The sequence below is a fragment of the Penicillium taxi genome, assembly GCF_028828555.1.
Source record: "Penicillium taxi strain IBT 34144 chromosome Unknown utg000004l_segment0_segment0, whole genome shotgun sequence".
Lineage (NCBI taxonomy): Eukaryota > Fungi > Ascomycota > Eurotiomycetes > Eurotiales > Aspergillaceae > Penicillium > Penicillium taxi.
The window spans coordinates 1,839,045-1,859,505 of record NW_026643206.1 but is presented as its reverse complement, the minus strand read 5'-3'; the positions used below and the strand labels follow the sequence as shown (position 1 = coordinate 1,859,505).

General features: G+C 47.0%; 11 protein-coding genes across 11 annotated transcripts; 2 read left to right on the top strand and 9 right to left on the bottom strand.

The window, feature by feature from the left end:
* Positions 1–691: 691 nt before the first annotated feature.
* Positions 692–4,294, bottom strand: N7495_005618 (uncharacterized protein; the record flags this gene model as incomplete). Its single annotated transcript, XM_057208269.1, has 3 exons — positions 692–966; positions 1,035–4,080; positions 4,151–4,294. The coding sequence occupies 3 exons, from the start codon at positions 4,292–4,294 to the stop codon at positions 692–694; spliced, it is 3,465 nt and encodes a 1,154-aa protein (XP_057062043.1).
* A 380-nt stretch (positions 4,295–4,674) lies between these two features.
* On the top strand, positions 4,675–5,706 carry N7495_005617 (HMG-box domain-containing protein; the record flags this gene model as incomplete). Its single annotated transcript, XM_057208268.1, has 3 exons — positions 4,675–5,190; positions 5,245–5,541; positions 5,599–5,706. 3 exons carry the CDS (start codon positions 4,675–4,677, stop codon positions 5,704–5,706), a joined length of 921 nt encoding a protein of 306 aa, XP_057062042.1.
* Positions 5,707–7,876: 2,170 nt separating this feature from the next.
* N7495_005616 (uncharacterized protein) lies at positions 7,877–8,326 on the bottom strand (the record flags this gene model as incomplete). Its single annotated transcript, XM_057208267.1, has 2 exons — positions 7,877–8,038; positions 8,099–8,326. 2 exons carry the CDS (start codon positions 8,324–8,326, stop codon positions 7,877–7,879), a joined length of 390 nt encoding a protein of 129 aa, XP_057062041.1.
* A 711-nt stretch (positions 8,327–9,037) lies between these two features.
* N7495_005615 (uncharacterized protein) lies at positions 9,038–9,318 on the bottom strand (the record flags this gene model as incomplete). Its single annotated transcript, XM_057208266.1, has 2 exons — positions 9,038–9,181; positions 9,208–9,318. 2 exons carry the CDS (start codon positions 9,316–9,318, stop codon positions 9,038–9,040), a joined length of 255 nt encoding a protein of 84 aa, XP_057062040.1.
* A 187-nt stretch (positions 9,319–9,505) lies between these two features.
* N7495_005614 (C2H2-type zinc finger protein) lies at positions 9,506–11,477 on the top strand (the record flags this gene model as incomplete). Its single annotated transcript, XM_057208265.1, has 6 exons — positions 9,506–10,802; positions 10,852–10,992; positions 11,044–11,120; positions 11,171–11,198; positions 11,254–11,316; positions 11,374–11,477. 6 exons carry the CDS (start codon positions 9,506–9,508, stop codon positions 11,475–11,477), a joined length of 1,710 nt encoding a protein of 569 aa, XP_057062039.1.
* Positions 11,478–11,995: 518 nt separating this feature from the next.
* On the bottom strand, positions 11,996–12,514 carry N7495_005613 (uncharacterized protein; the record flags this gene model as incomplete). The annotated part of the gene is made up of 1 exon (XM_057208264.1): positions 11,996–12,514. The coding sequence occupies one exon, from the start codon at positions 12,512–12,514 to the stop codon at positions 11,996–11,998; it is 519 nt and encodes a 172-aa protein (XP_057062038.1).
* Positions 12,515–13,068: 554 nt separating this feature from the next.
* Positions 13,069–14,376, bottom strand: N7495_005612 (uncharacterized protein; the record flags this gene model as incomplete). Its single annotated transcript, XM_057208263.1, has 2 exons — positions 13,069–14,263; positions 14,324–14,376. The coding sequence occupies 2 exons, from the start codon at positions 14,374–14,376 to the stop codon at positions 13,069–13,071; spliced, it is 1,248 nt and encodes a 415-aa protein (XP_057062037.1).
* Positions 14,377–16,100: 1,724 nt separating this feature from the next.
* Positions 16,101–17,352, bottom strand: N7495_005611 (uncharacterized protein; the record flags this gene model as incomplete). Its single annotated transcript, XM_057208262.1, has 4 exons — positions 16,101–16,882; positions 16,933–17,061; positions 17,127–17,228; positions 17,283–17,352. The coding sequence occupies 4 exons, from the start codon at positions 17,350–17,352 to the stop codon at positions 16,101–16,103; spliced, it is 1,083 nt and encodes a 360-aa protein (XP_057062036.1).
* A 690-nt stretch (positions 17,353–18,042) lies between these two features.
* Positions 18,043–18,420, bottom strand: N7495_005610 (beta-glucosidase I; the record flags this gene model as incomplete). The annotated part of the gene is given in 2 exon segments (XM_057208261.1): positions 18,043–18,192; positions 18,205–18,420. The coding sequence occupies 2 exon segments, from the start codon at positions 18,418–18,420 to the stop codon at positions 18,043–18,045; spliced, it is 366 nt and encodes a 121-aa protein (XP_057062035.1).
* Positions 18,421–18,492: 72 nt separating this feature from the next.
* On the bottom strand, positions 18,493–18,884 carry N7495_005609 (glycoside hydrolase family 3 protein; the record flags this gene model as incomplete). The annotated part of the gene is made up of 2 exons (XM_057208260.1): positions 18,493–18,627; positions 18,669–18,884. 2 exons carry the CDS (start codon positions 18,882–18,884, stop codon positions 18,493–18,495), a joined length of 351 nt encoding a protein of 116 aa, XP_057062034.1.
* Positions 18,885–19,264: 380 nt separating this feature from the next.
* On the bottom strand, positions 19,265–20,220 carry gcy1 (putative glycerol dehydrogenase Gcy1; the record flags this gene model as incomplete). Its single annotated transcript, XM_057208259.1, has 2 exons — positions 19,265–20,144; positions 20,201–20,220. The coding sequence occupies 2 exons, from the start codon at positions 20,218–20,220 to the stop codon at positions 19,265–19,267; spliced, it is 900 nt and encodes a 299-aa protein (XP_057062033.1).
* Positions 20,221–20,461: the final 241 nt, after the last annotated feature.

Below are 20,461 nucleotides of genomic sequence, written 5' to 3'. Positions count from 1 at the left end.
AAAAGAAAAAAAAAAGCAATAAAAAAGAAGGCTGGGGCGATCGAGGGATCAACCGCCCATATATAGACCCATAACCTAATCTAGCAATGCTTCTACTCTAAGATCTCTTCTCTTACTGCAATCTGAACGAAAATTCAATCCTACGTACCTATCTCTTACCTCAAGCAAAACACGCAAGTATCCGCTGCATACTCGAAGTCAGCACGAGCATGTAACTGGTGGACGGATCTGCAGGTATGTACATGATGCAGCACATCTTGTCCTATCGATGACCAGAGTTCCCCTCCTTCCTCATACAGGGTCTTAGGCTCTCCTCAAGAGCTGAAGAGCAGGGGATTGTCCAATGTCCTCCGTCTATCCCATAGTCGACTCTAGCCCTAAGCCTCTAGACTCATGTTTGTTTACTTTGTCTACTCACCGCCTCAAGTCCACGATTTGTTTAGTGGGGTGATTACGTACTTGATGTTTTTAATTGGGGTCTAACTGGGTAACCAAACTGCCGCTGCTTTTATGGAGATGATTAGTCACAGTAAATTGCAGTCTTGATTACATATAAATGGTAGCCATCTATTATGCACTCGGTTTAAAGTGAATCTATACGAAAATATGTAACTTACTACAGTTGATTCATTTTACACTCCATATTGAACGATACGGTTTGAATTGGCGACCTATGTAGGTCTACCCTATTTTAAACAACATTGTAGCGGCCGCTAGTAGGGGCACGAGCTTCACTGTCAGCAGCAGCAATCGTACCCTCCTTCAGCAATCGTCTCAACTCGCGAATGGCGTTCGTAACTGAAATCTCCGTCTCACCTTCAACAAGGATGTAAAGCTTAGGACCATCTGTAGGACCAGGTAATTTGCCAGCCGGATAGTAATTGCCCTTCGTAGTTATTGATGTACCACTGCTTTCAAGGATCTTGGCGACGTTCGTGCGGTTGGTGACGGCCCAACGAGCTTTCTCTGTTTATTAAAATTTTTCATTAGCAATTGTCCAAAAAATAAGGATAGGGAAGAGGAGGAGAACGTACGGGGGAAATCATTGATTTCAACAGTAGCGTGAAATGCTCCTGCATCTGGTCCACGGTTGTCGATGGGCACGCCAGATCTCATAACACCGGTTTTATTCAAGCGTGCATTGATACCGGCCGCCGCAGCCCCCACCTTGTCCCAGGCGTTGTTCTTTGATCCGTCTGCATCTCGTTCGGTTCGGTGCACTTGAATCTCACCATCCAGATCAATACCATTGGGAACGCCCACGAGAGGACCAGGGACGGGAGAAGCAGAAGCTTCAGCGTTGGCTGTAGGCTGCACAGCCGAAAGTGCTTTGTTGAAGCGCTCATCATCCTCTGCTACCTTGTCCTCCGTCTCTTCTTCCTCATCGGCATCATCGCCGGTCTTGTGAGTTCGACGTTCACGAAGACGAGTACTCTGGCGCTCCTGGTCAAATTTTTCTAGACCATGACCACCGAAACCTCCAGTGTAACGATTTTCCTTGCCAGCCTTTACTTCCTCCAGGAAAGATTGCACCAGCTTTTGAACAGGCTCGGGAATTTTCTGCTTACTTTGTCGAAGTGCTTTGGCAATATCCACAGCGAACCGTCCTTGATGCTCCGTAATGAAAGTTACTGCCGTACCCGTGGCTCCAGCACGACCAGTTCGACCTGCGCGGTGGACATAATCTTCCAGGTGATTAGGGGAATCGTAGTTGACGACTAACTTCAGCTGCTTCACATCGAGACCGCGAGCGGCGACAGAGGTGGCCACCAGGACAGGAAAGATTCCTGCCTTGAAGTCTTCAATTGTAGAATCGCGATCAATTTGGTCCTTGCCCCCGTGAATGGACATACACGGATAGCCCTTTCGCATTAGCTCTTTGAGAAGAGTGTCAGCGGACTCTTGCTTTTCAACGAAGATCAACGCCCGCGCATCTTCATTCGCATCGTCCGAGTACAAGTTTCCGAGCAGTTCCAAAAGACGAACAAACTTCTGGTCCTCATTGCGAACCTCGACAATTTGAGTGATTTCCGGGGCAACAACGCTCTTGCCCCCTACCACGATTTCAATGGCGTTCTTCAATGCCTTTCGGGCGAGAGCCTCCATGTTGCGAGGGAATGTAGCTGAGAATAGAACGATCTGGCGCTCGGGGCGAACATTGGCCATGATCTTCATAACTTGAGGCTCAAACCCCATATCAAACATACGGTCAGCTTCGTCAAGAACAACGTAAGTGACACGGCGTAAGTTTGTGACACGTCCTGAGTTTGCGGCAAGAAGATCAATCATACGACCCGGGGTGCCGACGATAATCTCTGCTCCACGCTTAAGTTCACCAATCTGGTCCTTGATTGGAGCACCACCATATGCGCAGACAGCGCGCAGGCCCACGGCTTTCAAGAAGGGCTTACAATCCTTGTGAATTTGGGTTGCGAGTTCGCGAGTAGGTGTCATAATCAAACCAATGGGTCCCTCCATATTTTCCAGCGGTCGCTGATCTTGAATGTGGCGAAACATTGGAATCAGGAAAGCCATGGTCTTTCCTGATCCTGTTTTTGCGACGCCAATAACATCACGGCCAGACATGATTGCAGGAATTGCCTGGGCTTGAATTGACGTGAGGCTTTCATAACCAAGACGTTCGACGACATCTAGAGTTTTGACACCCAGGCCACACTGCGACCATTTTTGGACGGGTTTGGGGATGTCGAGGCCACGTACCTTGATTCCATCCAGCTCAAGACGAAGGTTGGCTACTTCTTCCTCGGTCATGTCTGCAAGATGTGAGGGCTCCGTGTAAAACTTCTTTCTGAACGGCTCGTACTCGATCTTTGTATGGTCGACTTTGGGGATTTCCTTCTTTTTCTTTTTCTTTGCCATGGCTAGAACTTCATCTGTATTATCCTCACCAACTGCAGAGATTTCAACCTCGTCTTCGTCCCCAAAGATGGCCTGGGGTTGAGATACCTTCTTGGTTGAGGATGTAGTGAATGTCTTCTTTGGGGGAGCGCTCTCGACTAGGGTATTCATGTAGACATCCAAAGGATCAACTTCTTCTGCCTCATCAACTTCCATTTGAGTACTTTCAGTCTGTTGGGTAGGCGCATCCTCCATGAGAGTATCATCATTCTGGGCTTGAAGCCGCTCCTCTCGTCGCTCTACTGCTGCTCGAGCTGCGGCAGCAATTTCTTCCTCGGTTCCTCCGTCTTCCATGTCAACATCATCATCCTCTGCAGCTTCATCTGCGACGTTATCTTGCCCGTCATCAAGTGGGGGGGTGGGTAACCTCTCAAGCTTTTTACGGGTAGATTCCTCTTCACCAAAGCCCAATGTTTTTGTAGTCAAAGATTTATCGGCATCAAACACTGACTTGGCACCCAGACCAAACGCACCAATATTTCCAGTGGGTTTCAAGGAAGCAGAGATGGGGGCAGGCAAGGGTTTTGTCGACTTAAGTATTGCAACATCGTTTCCGAGTACAGCTGGGGCTGCGGAGTTTGAGGCTGTCACATGCTTTGCAATGGCCTTGGGGTCGAACTTTCCGGGATAGGGAGTAGAATCGGAAGGGTCAGCTGGGGTAGCGGAGATTAAACCCGACTTTCGATCCATCTCGTCAAGAAAGTTCTTGGATCCGCCCTTGAGATCCTCCTCCATTTGTTTGCGTTGGCGCTCAGCTGTTTGCTTTAGCTTCCATGCTTCTATCTTGGCCAATCGCTGGGCTTGTTTGTCCTCTTCAGTCTTGGCGGCGGGTGCGGGTGCGGGCGTCGACACCTTCGATGGTTGAAGTGAACCACGGTCACGGTTATCCTCCCGTCTAGGCTTGGGCTTCAGGTCAGCAGATTCATCTGTACGCCTGCCATCACGGTCGCGTGAATCAGGACGTCTAGGTCGGCTATTTCTTTCGTCGGCACGTTGGCGGGGGTTACGTTCGTCGTCTCGGTCTCGCGATCGTCGGCGTTCACGGGACCGAACTCTGCGATTGGGTCGGTAGCTATCTTCGTCACGTCTGTCTAGGGAGCGATCACGTCGGCGGTATCCTACGTCTCGGTTGCGGCCATGATCACGATCACGGTATCGACGCTGTAAAGGTAAAAAAATTCCGGTAAGACATGGAGCTTGCGATATTTCGGGGGTTGAATTGACAACATACGTCTGGGCTACGGGATCGGCGATAGCTGCGTCCTTCGTCCCGTCGAGTTCTGTCGTAACGATCATCTTCTCTGCGACCGCGTTTTGATGCAGAGTTTGTGCTGCCTACAGGTGATGGTGAGCGTTTATCCCCGTGGCGAGCCATTGTTGCAGGCCAACGATTAGAGAGAAGCACCAAAACGTTGAGATAAAGAGTTTTTTATCCGTCACTCTCTTTCTTCATAGACTCAGTCAAAAATTCGATCAATTCGGCAAGTGAGGCGGAGGTGGATTGGGGAGTTGAAAAGGAATGGATGATGTCTTTTTCGATGTTGCGATGAGGCTTTGGTGATAAGAGGGTCACGTGTCTTGCCGGGTACACCAATCCGAAAGCGGAAATCTCCAAACGAAGCTCGGACTCCTTACAATCAACCTCCCACCTTGGTTTCAGGTAAGCACCATCCTGTTACACTCCTTTTTTTGTGCTCTCTCTATCTCCACCTCTCAATTATACATACTACAATTAAAAAGACGCATACAGCATCCATGTTTCTCCAGCGAGTTACCGGTTCGGGGGTTCTCCGACAATTTCATGTCAACAATGTTTTCGCTGGTCCTACTCGCGTGATGGGTGTGCAAAATCAACTCCGTCAACTATTTCTCTCAGCGCGACCTGTCGCAAAAATCCCATTAAATGGATCGCGTATTGTCGCTCTTCAACACAGTCATTCGTATCGAACGAAGGCCGAGACCAGCGAAGACAAGCCTAAGAAGGCTCCCAATAAGAAGGCCGCCGCCAAGAAGCCAACAAAGCCATTGGTCAAGAAGCCATTGACTGAAAAGCAAAAAGAGAAGCAAAAGGAGACCAAGAAGAAGCAAAAGGCTCGAGCAGAACTAGCCGAGCTTAAAAAGACTGCGTTGGAGCCGCCAACCAAGCTGCCAAAGACTACCTGGCGAGTTGCTTTCCGGGAAATGTTCCCCCAATCCAAGGGCGAAACCAACTCTGAAAATTTTGCTCTCACCATTGCCGCTGTCAAAAACCTTAGTGATGCAGAGTTAGAGGTGAGCGGGTTCTTCTTTTTTATCTTGGATCAATAAACATGCTAACTTAGTAAGCCCTTCCGAGAACAAGCCGAGAAAAACAGGGCGACCAACGAGTCTGAGCTATCCTCCTGGCTGAAGACTTTCACTCCCAAGCAGATCCTAGATGCTAACAAAGCTCGACTTGCCCTTACTCGCCTGACAGGCAAAAGGTGGCCGGCTCTTAGCGATGACCGACTGGTGAAGAACGTGCGGCCCTCATACTTCCTCTTTATGCAAGATCACGCGAACGAATACCCTGGACAACCCGTGACTCAAGTCACTACTTTACTTAGTCAAGTATGGAAGGGTTTGTCTGACGCAGAGAAAGAGGTAAGTTATAGACAACATTTCATGAAATTCAATATTAATGTCTGACACTGGACACAGCCATACATCCAAAAGGCAAATGAAGATAAAGCTCGATACATTCGCGAGTACAAGGAGGTGTATGGCGTGGACGCTCCGGTTGTCGAACGCAGCAAATCCAGCGCTTAAATGGCCTAGATATATTTGCGTGCAAGCCTCCTTGTTGGTGCCTCTTGTATTTCTTCAAACGGTTGGTGACTGTGACGATATTTCGCTTTTCAATGTGAGGGGTTTTGGGTTGGAAATGGATTGGGGAACATTTCCTATGTCTGTGTTTTTTTTTGTATTTCTTTCACTGCCATTAAACTCTTCTTTCTGATGTTGCCATGTTGTATTTTGATATGATAGCTTTTCTTTCCCCCCATTTCTCGTCCCTTGCCGGATAACAATGTGAATTTCCTTACATTTGTCACTTTGCTGAATATCCAAGAAATCATATTGATTATTTTCTCAATCTTCTATCTGTTATTCAACCCCTCTTAAACCCAGCACTATTGAATATTATATTACCCTGAGTCCTGGTAGAAAACCTCCGATGCAGATTTCACCTACATAGGTAGGGAAGTCTGGACGTGCCTTGAAAGTAGAGGAACACGCCAAAGTGAAACCACAACTGAGGTGACGACTCAACCTCAACCTCAACCTCAATTCAATTTTTCAATTGCTAATTGAGTGACGCAGCTTTCCAGAAATTCCCCCACTGCGCTATTTTCCTGACTCGAGGCCACAACCCAGATTGGAGTCTGGAATCAGGCCGCAGAATCTCGAAGTGGCGGTGAACAGAAAGATCGTGTTCCGCTTTGGGCAGCCCAAGTCAGGCCATGTGAATACAGTGGCTTTCTGCGCGGTTCATGAAGGTCCGACTCCGAGCTGCTCGACATTCCATATACAACTTGAGTGGAGCCAAGGTCTGGGGGCAGGATGTTCTCAATGTGTTCTCATAGAAGTTTCCAAGGTCTAAAAACACACTTCGGGGGAACCAAGACTATCAATATGACATTTAATCTGAGTATGTCATTGATAAGATGCTCAATTAACCTTGAAACACTTTCTACGTCCTACATATAAGTTTGAGCTCAACTTTCGTCGTTGGAATCTTGGAGAATTCGTACGATTGCACTAGATGGGTTGGTGCAGCTAGCTATGCGGGGCATAATATGTATCTAATTCAATTACCCGCTGCTTTCCATGTCCAAGAATAGCCAGATTCCGGGAGGTACATTTCAATTAGCTGCCCGGTGCTGGAAACCTAAGTCAAGACTGTACTAGGTGCGCTATTTTGGCAATGAGTCTCCCAAGATTGATCGGACCATTCTATTGATATTTAGCCTCCGAGGGCTACAGTTAGAGATATTCAATCCATCAATGGTTAAATTGTATAAGAAATCAACTTACTTAGGTAGATATGTTAGGGCTAGCTCCCTCTCGTACCGGTATTGTCAATGTAGTCTTTAATATCAAGATCCATAATCATGCCATGACATCAGACTCTGGGCAACTTGGGCTTACACAAAATGGGCCTGATTGCCCCTCGACGGGATGTGGAGGGTAGTTCCAGATAGTTTGAATTCTCTTTTCCGTTTTAGGGCTCAGCTCTTGCCGCTTTTTGCTCACTCGATCTACTTGGTGAGTCAGGAGATGATCGAATCTTGGAACCCCAATAAAAGATAACACGGCTAGCCTTACCTGAATTAGGTTAGCGTAATGCGGGGAAGCATATTGACGGTAAATATGACCCCGCTAATACTTCAGAAACTTTCTTTTATCCTTTCAAGGCACCAATTGCATGTCTAACAATTATGCTGTTTAAGCAATAGAGACTGGTGGCATCAGTTAAACTATTCATCAAATAGTTCAATTCGTTCAGGACGACAACCCTTACGCTCTGGAAATTCAGGATATTGTCACCTTGGGAAGAGCAGAGTACATCGAGAAGATCTTACGAGACCGAGAAGTTATTGCAGATTTGTACTTGTTACATATAAAACCTTGTACTATACCAAATATCGAAGTTTTAAGGTCCAATTGACCGCATGTGACACGGACCTGATCTATTTAAATGTTACAATCACATCATGACTTGCCGCTGTATGTCCTCAGTATATGAGAGAGAGAGAGAGAGAGAGAGAGAGAGAGAGAGAGAGAGAGAGAGAGAGAAAACGTGAAAGTTGAGTTAGTGTGCCAATTATAACCCTCAATTAATCAAATTGTGCCGATGTACATCAACGCTATCAGGAACAAAAACTTCTCGTTAAGGTATATTTCCAGTCTCCACTAATGCGCAAATGGGCATCAACCATTACTCCCATTGTCGCGCGACTGCCTGGTCATCGGCATCTCGAGCAGCCCGCTCAGTCTGGCTTGCCTCATTCAAAGTTTGTGCAGGAGTCTTAGCCTTCTGGGCAGCTAGCTTAGACCCAAGCTTTCCCCTACTAGCCGATGAGGCAGCTTCGGCCCGTTTCTGTAGGTGATGGTATCAGTGAGTGGTATTCTGCTGAGGGTCTTGAAACAAGAGATCTACCTGTGCCGCAATGGCGGCATTAGACCGCGCCTCATCTATTCCGGCTCCCCCTTGCGTCCCACCCAGTGAGGTTTCGCCTAATGTGCGCCCCGGTGTAGATTTCCAACTTTTGCTTGCGGGGATTGTAGCGCGTGGGGCTGGTTTGGACTGGGTCGGTGCGCCGACTACATGTCCTGGACTGGCGAATGCTTCGGGCTCGTTGGACGAGCGGGAGCAGATGTTGCCCATGTTAATAAAGATAGAGCAGTGGCTCGGTTGGGAGTTGGAGGTGGGAATAGTGCTTGGTAGGAGTCTGTGGTAGCATAAATATTAAGGGTGATTTTTCTGGAGGTTGAGAGGTCGAAGAAAGTCAAGGATACCTAGAGGTCATAATCGCATCTCCAAGTGTTGATTACGCGATAACGATAGGCGGATCTGCACGTGGGGTATTATATCAGCATTGAGTTTAGTTAACTACCGACTACGCAGTTGGCTTTGAGATGGGCTAAGGTGAAAGATTCGTGGATACTGAAATTGACTAAATGAACTGGCGAAATAATGAAATTTATAAATGCGAGGGACAATATTTCTCAATGTCTAAACAATCGTATAGGGCTTAGGGTCAGATGAGGGGCCGAGGGCCGCTGTCTGGTTAGTCATCAGCAGTGAAAATGAAGGTTGGAATGTTGGAATGTCTCTAGAACCAAATCTTTAGGAATGCTGGGGAAGAAAGTGCGATCTATGTTAATTCCTCAATTTTGATCAAGTCTCGATTTATCAAAGATTGCGAAACTCGCGATAAACCGCTACTCATCCTTATTTTCCATCCTCACTATGACGATTCACCCCCAAGGTCCTCAACCTTCATCCGCGTCCCAAAGGTCCTCAGAATAATCTGGAGCGGGCAATAGCCTACACACCTCCACTTCACCCCCGGCAACGTCGATCTCGGTTATTTGTCTACTCTGAAAATATTCCTTTGTGGTCCTCAAAGGTCCCTTTTCGCACAGTGTGCCACACAACAGCCATTCGCCAATTCTCCGGTTCGCCGTGGATCTCCAAGTCGACGTAACACGCATTCACCACCAATTTTGTTGCATGATACTACTGTGAGACTTGATTTACCCTACTTTGGAGGTGAATTCTTTACCAGCGCGGTGGAAAGTATCCTGCACATCCTGCAGACTCTTCTTGGCACCCCTGTCGTGACCTTCCAGAGTGGCATCTTGTGGCCGAAACATCGTACATGGATACGACTATCCCACTTATGGTCGTACATCCATCCTCGGTACTCTAGCTGCTCTTACCTTGTCATCTCTAATATCCCGGGGTGTACCTGGCTTTCTGAGTCAAATTCAACCCTGTCGCATCTTTTGTACTGTATTTATTCTATTTCATCTTTTGGTCCCCGACTAAACCCCACCAACAATGTCTTTTCAGGCACAGGGTAATTTCTGCCTTGAGTGTAGCTGGGATGGACTAAGCATTGATGGCAAAGAGACGATAGACTCAGGCGATCCATCCAAGTTTCAATGGAACTGTGTGGACGAAGCGCAGCATTCAGCGCTTGCCAGATGCAAAGCTGATGCGGCTTGCTGTGAAGTGGATGACTGCTCAGAAGATTGTGAGGCCGATTGTGAGGCCGATTGTGAGGCAGACTGTGGGTCATTATGCGACGGTCTTGTTGATTGTGACGCCTCGAGCGTCTGCTCCGCTGCGCATTGCGACGAGATAAACTGCGAGAGTGTAGAGCCTCTGTGCTACGAGGACCATTGTTGCGACACCAAGGAGCAAGCTTGTGATTTTGATACTTTCTTTGGTCTCAAAAATTCGCTGTCATTGAATACGTCGGATATACTGCCGCCCTCCACGATTGGTGCTCAAACTATCGGCGAGCTCAGCAAAGAAGTCATAGACCGTACTCTACCGAGTGCCATTGACCCATGCTATCATCAAGAATTTCTGTCCTCGTATCAGAGCCATGCGATTCAGTGTGATCAAAATGTGTCTTATCATTTTGAATGCCATGACTTTCAGAGGGACTTACACGACATGTTCACCCAGCAACAATTCCCAATACAGACCGAGGTCAATCCAGAGGAGGTCTTTCAAATGCTTGGAATGTGCCCAGAATATAATATTGGTGACGAAAACCATATTCTCGAGCAAAACCCCCATCAAAATCAACTCGAAAGCCCAAAAGAAGATATTTCAGTCAATGCTATGTTCTTCCACCCAGAACACCATCATGTCCACGACCAATTCAAAGTCCCTAATGACCTGAACCTTCAAATCGCCCGAGGTCCCCATCGCACCCAGCATCGATGCCATGACCACCACCACATGCACCCGCATTCTTATTCCCCCTATCCACGCCAGTCTCGGCCAAGTCTCAGCTCACGTCTTCAATCAAGCCCTAGAGAGACCCCACCCCCTCTAGAAGGAGATGGCTCTTCCATCTTGACCACACCTGACCTTTCGGCCGAAGACTCCGATTTTCGTATATGTAGGTGGACATCCCAAATCCATGGAGTCAAAACTCCCTGTGGTGCCACATTCACAGACTCTGGTGCTCTACAGGAGCACCTAGCCTCCAGCCACATGCACACTGTTGATGGGGCCAGGGGCAATGGATACTATTGCTGCTGGGAAGGATGCCACCGCCCTGACGAGCCATTCTCACAAAAATCCAAACTTCAGGGTCATTATTTAACCCACAGCAACTGTAAGCTTTATCTAAACTTCTCTTTTCTGCATTACTAACTTTTAATTAGACAAGAATTTCAAGTGCTCTGTGTGCAGAAAAACCTTCGCACGGCAGGCAACCTTGGATCGCCACGAACGCAGCCATCGTGGCGATAAGCCCTTCCAATGCAAAATTTGTGGGAAAACATTTACAGACAGTAGTGAACTGAGTATGTCCATTGCCTCAGCTGGTCACGTCCCACCGCTAATTTCTTTTGCAGAAACACACTCACGAACTCATACTGGTGAAAAGCCATTCAAATGCACTTATCCAGGATGCAATTTCGAGACAGGCGATGTATGTGTTCCAATGGGCTTTTGAGAACTTGACTAACTGACATCATCTAGTCCTCAAACATGTCCAGCCACAGACTCAGTATGTTTCAAATACTATCATGCCCTTGATGAAAACTTTTCTAACATCAAAATAGCACATGGCGAACGAAAACACAAATGCGCTTATCCGGGATGCACCAAGAGCTTTACTCGACCTGGTATGCTTATCGCATTCTACATTATATATGTCAAATGCTAATATCCCCTCTCGCCAGACCAGTTAAAGCGCCACCAACGCACCACTCACAAAGGCGATCCATCTAGTTTCCTTCCCTCACCAAGTCCAGACCAGCCATTCACCTTCGCCTCTTTCGAATAAATCCATCTCTCACTTCCTCAAAATCTCACTTTCCGACTTCACTTCCAACTTATGGCCATCTCGGCATGGCATGGCGTCACATACGACCTGGTGTACATAGCCATGCTAAACTGACATTGGGTTTGACCTGGTGTCGACTCTACTTTCCTGTCTTTTTCCCTTTAATATCTACAGAAGAAAAGAGAATCGTTTATTCTTAACAAGTTTGTCCAGACTTCAATGTTTCTGGACTACTCTGACCTAATCATGCTGCGCTGCTTGATTGATGATTATCAAAAATTGTAGCAGCAATATTTTGAGTTTTTTATTGATGATACCCGAATCGAAACCATTTATCAGTCTTGCTTATGAAACAGTGATTACATCCATTTAATGACAACCCAGTAGAGTATCAGGATAAGATAGAATAATTCAAGAAGGAACAGCCCATCCACTCGCTAATTACTCCGTACAATACCACAACCATGAAACCTCCCCAAGCCGAGATAGAAATACAAAAAGGAATGGAAAGAAACACTTCAATCAGCCTTAGTCCTCTCTTCCAAAAGCTGCACTGCGTTCCTCAGCTCCCTAATGCGATGCGCAACACGTTTCCTAACTTCATCTCTGACCGAATCCGAAACTTCCGCAGGGTCATAAGCAGGGTCAACAACGCGAGTTCTAGGCCCATGAAGTAACTCCTCGCCAGAAACAGGCACCCGATCCGGCCCAGCTAGGATACCCGTATCGTGATCACCTTCGCGCGCAGTATACAAATAGTATATGGCACATAGTTCATTCAGGGCATCACGCGCGGAGTCCCGGTCCGAGGCAGCGTAGATAGTAGCATTATCAGTGCTTTCGGTAGCGATTTCAAACTCGTCTTTAGTCATTTCGTACAGGTCTTCCAGCTCGGTGATTATATTGTCGGCTGTTGGTGCTGTACTTGTTGAGTAGGGTCGCTGAGCTATGGCGATGGGTGATTGGAAACCTGTGTGAATGGAGGAGAATTGGGCTGTTGGAAGTTGATATTGGGTCTGTTTGAGACTTCGGGTCATTTGAAGAGAGCGTGTTGCTGTTGTATGACGCGAGCATATGCTCCATGGATACTGGAGTGTGCGGAGTAGATGCGCTGGTACTCTTGTGCGTGGGAGGGACATGTTTGCGGGTATGGTCACAATGGGGTTTATAGCAGATATTGCGCAGCTCTAAGTCCAAGAATCAAATGTTTAAATGTTCTGTAGATTGATTACAGTGCTTGGAGATATTACGGGGCAATCCGGGGCGACTTAAGAAGGGGGAAGCTAACTACCGACTGAGGCAAAGTAGTCGTATGAGGGTCCGGATGACGTCATTCTACCGACAATGCCACTTTTGGATTTACTCCTTTGAAGTAGACTAACCATTTATGAGAAAAAGATGATGCAATTCAATGATGAAATTCAATATACAATCAATTCAGACAGACCAAGAATGAAAAAAGTAAGGAAATTAAAAAAAGAGTGGAGTAGTATCAGCACGTTATCCTATGTCCCGAACAGGAGCATATCTCAAAAAACAGCAGAAGAAATAGAAAGTAGACATCTCTATAGATGCATCTAGCATGTGTTAATCAATGTCGAGCATAAGCACGATCACATTCAGCGATGAGTCTGTAAATGCCTTCATCACCATCATGTTCTGTCGAGCTCTCCTGTAATCCGGAGCTGGTCTCCGGGAAGTATACGCGATCTCCGAGCTCACTAATATTGATGCTAGAGTAAGCGGATTGAGAAACCGATGCCCACGGATTCTCGCCGAAGAGCTCGCGGTCATTAAAGCTGATGGTTTCAGGGGTAAGCATGTTATGCCAATCAATGTCATCGGTTGATAATGTTGGCTGGTGCGAGGTTTTCTCGAACAAAGAATTGTCCGATGAAGATGTAGAGGGAACGCTAGGAGCGAATGGGAACAGTAAAGCAAGATCTGCCCCGACACGACGTTCGAAATCTTCGTCCTGTGAGATGCGGCCGCGTTGGATACCAAGGTCGTCGCAAAGACGCTCTACAGTATCCGCATCACAGCCGGGAAATCGAATACGGATGGTGGAGCGGTCAAGCAACTCAATCGGGAGGTCACCTAATGTTTGAAGACGTTTGATGTCATTCATCACTACGGCAAACTCCTTCAGGGCGCGAGCGAAATCAGCTGATAGCATGTCCACGAGACCCTCGGAGTGCAGGGTCTGGCTAGCACTGAAAGCAGTGATGGTAGGTGAAAACTGGAAGTCGATATGCGATCCAAGAGAATTGCGAGGGATGGAAATCATCTTTCGGCTGGCCTGGTCTTGTAGCGCACTGACGGCGGAGTATCGATTCTCGCCGGTGCGTGGATCAATGCCATCGTATCGAACTTTCTGACCAGATAGTAAGAAAGCGCGGATGCCCTGTGAAACATTGTGAATCACCTCCGCTGGGGCTGTAGGGCTATGAGAGAAGTATCGAGCCCCGCCGCGAGCGTAGCCTCCAGCAGTGCGACCAAGAGTGCCACCGGTCAAGTTGGGACGAAGAGTCGAAGCGAATGGAGCACGGCTAGTCATGCGACTGATATTAGAGGCGACACGAGTAGACCTGTAGGCTGCAGCCTTAGCTTGAAAGCCAAGAGTCGAGAAGCGGCGACTCTGAGCCTGGCGGATGGCAGCAGCCCGACTAATAGGCTGGCAATTGATACGGGCATAGGCAGGCTGATATCTCAACGCAGCTTGATATGGCAGGGTGTTTTCTGGTAACTTGGCTCTTATGGCCTTTGCAGCCTTCTCATAGGCAAACCTGATAAATGGTTAATGCGTCATAGGTGAGTAGATATCGACGTCTTTGGTTGTTACATACCTGGCTACTCTCCATATCTTGGGGAGCAGCAGGTGCCCATTTGCAGGCGCCATACTGATTATCAGAGAATGGAATCAATAAAGACTATAAGGGAGGTGTAAGAAGTGAGTGCCTGAGGGGGAGGGATGGTCTTATCAGCGGGCCTAAAGTAGTAAGTGGCGCCGCACAGCCACATATACGTGATTGGTTTAGATTTATAGTCTCTCATTAGTGATAAATTGTGGATACTATGATCCACTTTAGCCACATAAAGCCACAGAGTAATTCCTTGGCTGTTGAAATGATCAGAATTAGCGCCTTGGCGAAACTTGAAATACACACGGCATTTTGTTATTACCACTAAGAAGCTAAGCCTAAATAGGCTTAGTTTATCTTTATTTACATCTTTCTCGCCTAGAAGAGAATGTGGTAAATAATACCATTATGCGTGTTCTTTATTATAAGATAGCTTAGTAATATATGGTAAATAGCCAATTATAGTCTCAGGTCTAAGGCGCTAATTCTGATCATTTCAGCAGTCAAGGGGATAGCCTATCATAGATAAGGGCTTTTTCTACTGTTCAATGTAGACGTTTATTCACGTGGTGACTGAAACATCTGAGAGAGCTTCGTTAATAATTCAATATATTTATAACTTTATTTTGTTCGTGGGTTGGCATTCGACCCTCGTCATCAGTCAGGCTCTGAGTGCTTCCAAGTCGCTGGCAATTGAATTCCCGCCCAAGCGAATAGGGATATTCAACAGTCAAAGTCATTTTAAAGCTCATTAGATTTCCAACTTTCATGACAATGGGCACAACAGCACCGTATTCTTATGGTTAATATCAATAACCGGCCCAACGCCTTTAATGGCCAGGTTGATAATCTAAATCGCACTCAAAATTCAATGCGAGTGAGTATTAAGCATCAATAGCTGAAGTTAATGAATAGGAGCCACAATTATAGCTATTCAGTTAGGTTTCCCTCCACCGTTATGTGAATACAGAGACTTTTTTATATGATGGGATAATATTTACTATCAATCTCCTCAGATTAGATTATAAAAACTGTAAACATTTATGGAATCTTACCTCACCCTTTACATTAAAATATTTCTGGTCTGATACGTTCAATATCTTCTTCCTTAGGATCAAGGAGTCAGAGCTACGTCTTCTATAAGCTTGTCATCTATTCTGCTTTCTTCCCACTCGGATCACTGAGTGGTCTGGTCCCTTGAGGGGAGAATAAATCCTCGAGTCCGTCATAAAGACAGGTACTAGTTCGATGAAGGGCTGAATCTGTATACTGTGGTTGGGGCGATCAGGTGGGAGCACATCACGAATGCTGGTCAGTGGGCTCCGACTCAGAATAACTACCACGGTAATATGAGTCGATCCGCGATAATTATTGTCCTCAAAATGTCTAACGAATCAAACGCCAGCTCATCTACAACCTATCCCGTGGAATGCACTGACTGCATTCTAGCAACCGTTTGTTTGGATAAATCAAGGTCTACCAATTTCTTGAAGCCTAGTATTACCCCTCTATTTGCCCCCTCTTGCATCTAATAGGTAATTCGCCATCTGATCTCTCAGTGAGAGTACCCGTTGTGGATCTCGTTCAATGTGCTGTATCATCCCGTAAGCCCGTAATAGAATACATGCGTCGATATAGATATGTATATTGAATTTTATATTCGATATTGGAATTTCATAGCAACCTTAAGGGAAAACTGTCACAATTTAATTGTACCCGATGATAGTCACATATGATACACTTTGCCAATCACACATGGCCCTCATTCGTGAAAACTAATGGCCGTAAAGCCCCCCATCTGCGTGGTAGCTTTTGGATCAGAGGCAAAAGCCTTTCTAACCTGCTCCCTAGTCCACATCAACGCTGAAACTCCATGAGTTGTACTCTCTCGATAATATCCTAACCGCCGCAGCAACGGGCTATCAATGACCCGCAACCCCAACCGGTCACTCGGCCGTACAAAGTATAAAACCCCCAGCCGGTCTCCGGATGACTGGTCCTCAGGAGGAGCTACTACGCGATGGAGACCACTCTTGAGATACCCGTTAGTGACAATCTCAATCAGGTCAGCACTATTCACAACTGCCGTTCCAGGCCGAATTTTCACGTATTCCCAGTCCGATACCTTGTTTCTTTTAACCTGCAGCCCCGCAACAGGCTGGTGGAAGACAAAACTTAAAGTCCCTCTGTCGGTGTGGCCACGGAGATAGATATTCTTGAACTTTTGGTTCTCTGCGGGTGATCGTGCTCGCGTCATCATGTAGCGGATGTGACTGTCACAGTTGGATTCGTAACGATGGCCATCCACGAGATAGAATTCGGGAATCTCCAAGGCAATGGCGATAAGCCGCAGGAGTTTGTACGTGATATGCTCGTGGACGTGGCGATGGAACTGGCCAATCTCGTTCCAGTGGCGGCAAAGGACTTCCGGGTGCGATTGCTCAAATTGTGGTAAGAATTTTAGGATGTTGTAATGCTCAATATTGTCCCTGAGGCCGGGCTTGACTTCTGTAGCTCCAGCGGGCCGATAGCCATTGTATATGCCTATCATACTGTTAGATAATTTCGTTTAGAGAATCAGTATGGGATATTACCGTCTTGCTCCATAGGCCCGCGGTATTTGATTTTTTCGGAGTAAGGAAGTGTATAGAAGTCTCGGGCGATTGCAAATTGTCGATTTACTTCTTCTTCAGTAAGGCCAAAATTGGTGATGTAGAAAAACCCTGCCGCCATTTTAGCATATATCCAGCTGTTTCAATGGCAAAAAGGAAGCAATGAAGAAGCCTACCTATTTCGGTCAACGCATTCTTCAGCTGCGCTGCCAATATTTGCTTTCCGCCTGGACGATCAAACTCCCCAAGATCGATGGTAACCAGGTCGGCATAGGTTACTATAGTACGTCAATATTTCAATGCACACAGTCTTATGGGTTTAGAACACGGACGTTGCTGCTTTGTCTCTGGCGCATGGACATATGGCACTAGAGACGGCGCATCCTCTTCATGACCAATCATCTGTGACTTGGTACTGCTGGATTGCATGATGGATGGAGATAATCTCCCGTCGGAGATGATGAGATAAGAAAGTGAAAACAAGAGTTTGTTCCAATCGGAGGTATGAAAATGATGAAGGAGGGAGTTATCGGCACCTTTTATAGCCCAATGGTTATCAACTAGCCCTGTGTGAATTTCCAACGTTGTCTTACTCGGGAAGGGTATTAGTCAAGTCGGTTTTACCAAATCATGCCGTTAATGCTACATAGATCGCGTATAGAGATATCGTGGGCCTTCACGTTCCCTCAATTTGTGTGACATGTTTATAATGATGCGAGCATGTATGAAATTGGGATAGATGCTCATCACCGATATCAATCTACAGCGATGAGGTTGCACTAAACTTCGAGCCAATCTAGGATAACGTTGCATCATGGCAAATAAGCTCATCCGAGCCGACAATAGTACTAAAACCATCAACTCCGTAAGCGGTGTTGGCCGAACACGGCCGAAGAATTGATACTGAAGGGACGGTGACTGGCCAAAACATACGAATTTAGGTAGTAAATGTACGTGCTATATCATCTGTATCATCAGTCGTAGTATCTATAGGCCAAGCCAAAATCGGGTCCTGCCGACCTCAAATTTACCCCGGAGCTCCTGGTCACCAGTACCGGTGATCAGGACTTCGTATTCACCCTTCTTAGAGATCTATGGCCCGCGTTGCTCGTCCCACCAGCTCCTCGCAAGCTTCTTCTCGACAGTGAGTTTTACGGTTTGAGATTCACCGGGCTGGAGGAAGACCTTGAAAGCCTTGACTTCACGAGCGGGACGGTTGACGTCAGTCTTCGGAGGAACGATCTAAAGCTGTACGATTTCAGCACCTGCGATGGAACCGGTGTTTGTAACGGTGACAGCAGCGGTGACGGACTCTCCGGACTCAGAGAGCTTGGCCCCCTCGGGAACGGTCTTGATATTTAGATCTGACCGGGCGAAGCTAGTGTAAGATAGACCGTGACCGAAGGGGAAGGCAGGAGCAAGATCGGTCTTCTCAAAGTAGCGGTAGCCCCATAGATATATCTTCGCCATATAACACACGGCCACGCTCGGAGCGGAAGTTCACGTTAGAGGGATTATCTTACAGACGATGGGGGAATGTGACTAGCAATTTTGCGGAGGGTTCACGTCGCCGCAGAGCACATCTGCGATACTGTTGCTACACTCGTCACCGCCGAAGCAGGCCTGTACCACGGCGCGCGCATCTTTTACCAAGGGCATTGTAACGGGTGTGTCAGACTGGATCACCACAGCGATGTTTGGGTTCGCGGTCAATACACGTGTGATGAGTTCGTCACTGCCCGAGGCAGATCCATGTGGTCAAGATCGTAACCTTCGGTTTCCCATTCGCTGATTAAGCCTGCGAAGATGACAGCCTGCTCGGCTGTCTTTGCCTGCTCCACGGCGGAAGAAGGCAGAGCCCTGCTTCTGGTTCTTAATGTTGTCCACCACCACCTCACCATCAATGAGCAGGCGGCCAGTACCCAAGAGTCCATGGTCAAGTGTGCAATACATGGGACAGAGCACGGCTCTGACCACCAATGAATTTACCAAAATCCAACGAAGAGCGGCAATCCATATCAGCAGAGCATTTAAATCAACAAGTGCGGCCGCACTGAATATAGAACTCCACCTTCTACCGATCAAACTAGGTAGATAGGATGTACCAGTCTTCGATTTTCAATTTCCAGTGCTGACAATCTTAACCTCTAGGGCTCCGACTACTCATGTTCCTGACACTTTCAAAATACACAGTACATATTACTTATCTAGACTACCTAGACAAGACTTTGAAAATATATTGATGAGATATCATAATTTATTCATTAAATCATTTAGGGATGATCAAGCAAGTCTAATAATCTAAATTTCCCATTTACTCATCATCACCAAAGAAAACCTTGACTCCCTTAGGCAGCCAGGCATCACCGCAAACCTTGAAGCGATCCTTGAGATTATCCAGCTCGTTAACCTCATCATCGGTCAGATTCCAACCATCAATCTCGTAGTTGGCATCAATGCGAGACTTGCTAACCGACTTAGGAATGACACTCCAGCCCTTCTGGATACCCCACACCAGCAAGACCTGCTGAGGAGACTTGCCTTTCTTCTCGGCGAGCTTCAGAAGAGTAGGATCCTTGTAAAGAGGCGAGTTGGTAGAACCGAGGCAGGAGTAGCCAGTAGAGTGGATACCCTTGGATGTGTTATAGGCAACCAGCTTGGGGGAAGGATTGTTGGGGTGAAGCTCGATCTGGTTGACAGCAGGGATGATCTTGGTGCTAGGGTCATTGAGCAGCTTCTCCAAGTTCTTGATGCCAAAGTTAGAGACACCAATGTTGCGGACCTTGCCAGTAGCAGGCAGCTTCTGCATCTCTTGCCAAGTCTTGATGAAATCCCAGTCTGGCACCGTCTTGGTGGTATCCTCGGGGTCGGTAGCGCAGGGCCAATGGACCAAGTACAGATCGACATAGTCGACTCCCAGATCCTTCAGCGAAGAGTCAATACCTTCCGCCACACGGTGATGCCAGGTGTTATTCAGCTTTGTAGTGAGCCAGATTTCCTCACGGGGAACGCCAGAGTCACGGATACCCGCGCCAACTTCGGCTTCATTGCCGTAAGCCAAAGCCGTATCGATGTGTCGGTAGCCCTTTAGTAGGGCATCCTTGACAGCCGAACGCACCTCATTGGGCTGTGACTGCCAAGTACCCAAGCCGATGGCAGGGATCTTGTCACCAGTGTTGAGGGTAAAGGTCTTTCTGTTGAAGGCGATTGGTTAGTTTTAACCTACTAATAGTGGAGTATGAGAGCTTACTGAGTGTGTTGGTTGGACATTTTAGAATATTATCGATGGATGTAGTAGAGAGGAAGAAGAGGAAACAAGAATCAAGGAGAGAGAGAGAGAGGGAGAACAGATTTATACCTTACAAGGGTAGAAGCAGATGGGCAATAAAGTGGGCAGGTCCACCCCTCTAACTAGTTAGTTAACTAATTGATATGACGATTATCTAACCCGGCTAAATGTAGGGTTCCACTCTCTACCATTATTGGCCCGGCTCTAGTCAGTCAACCAATC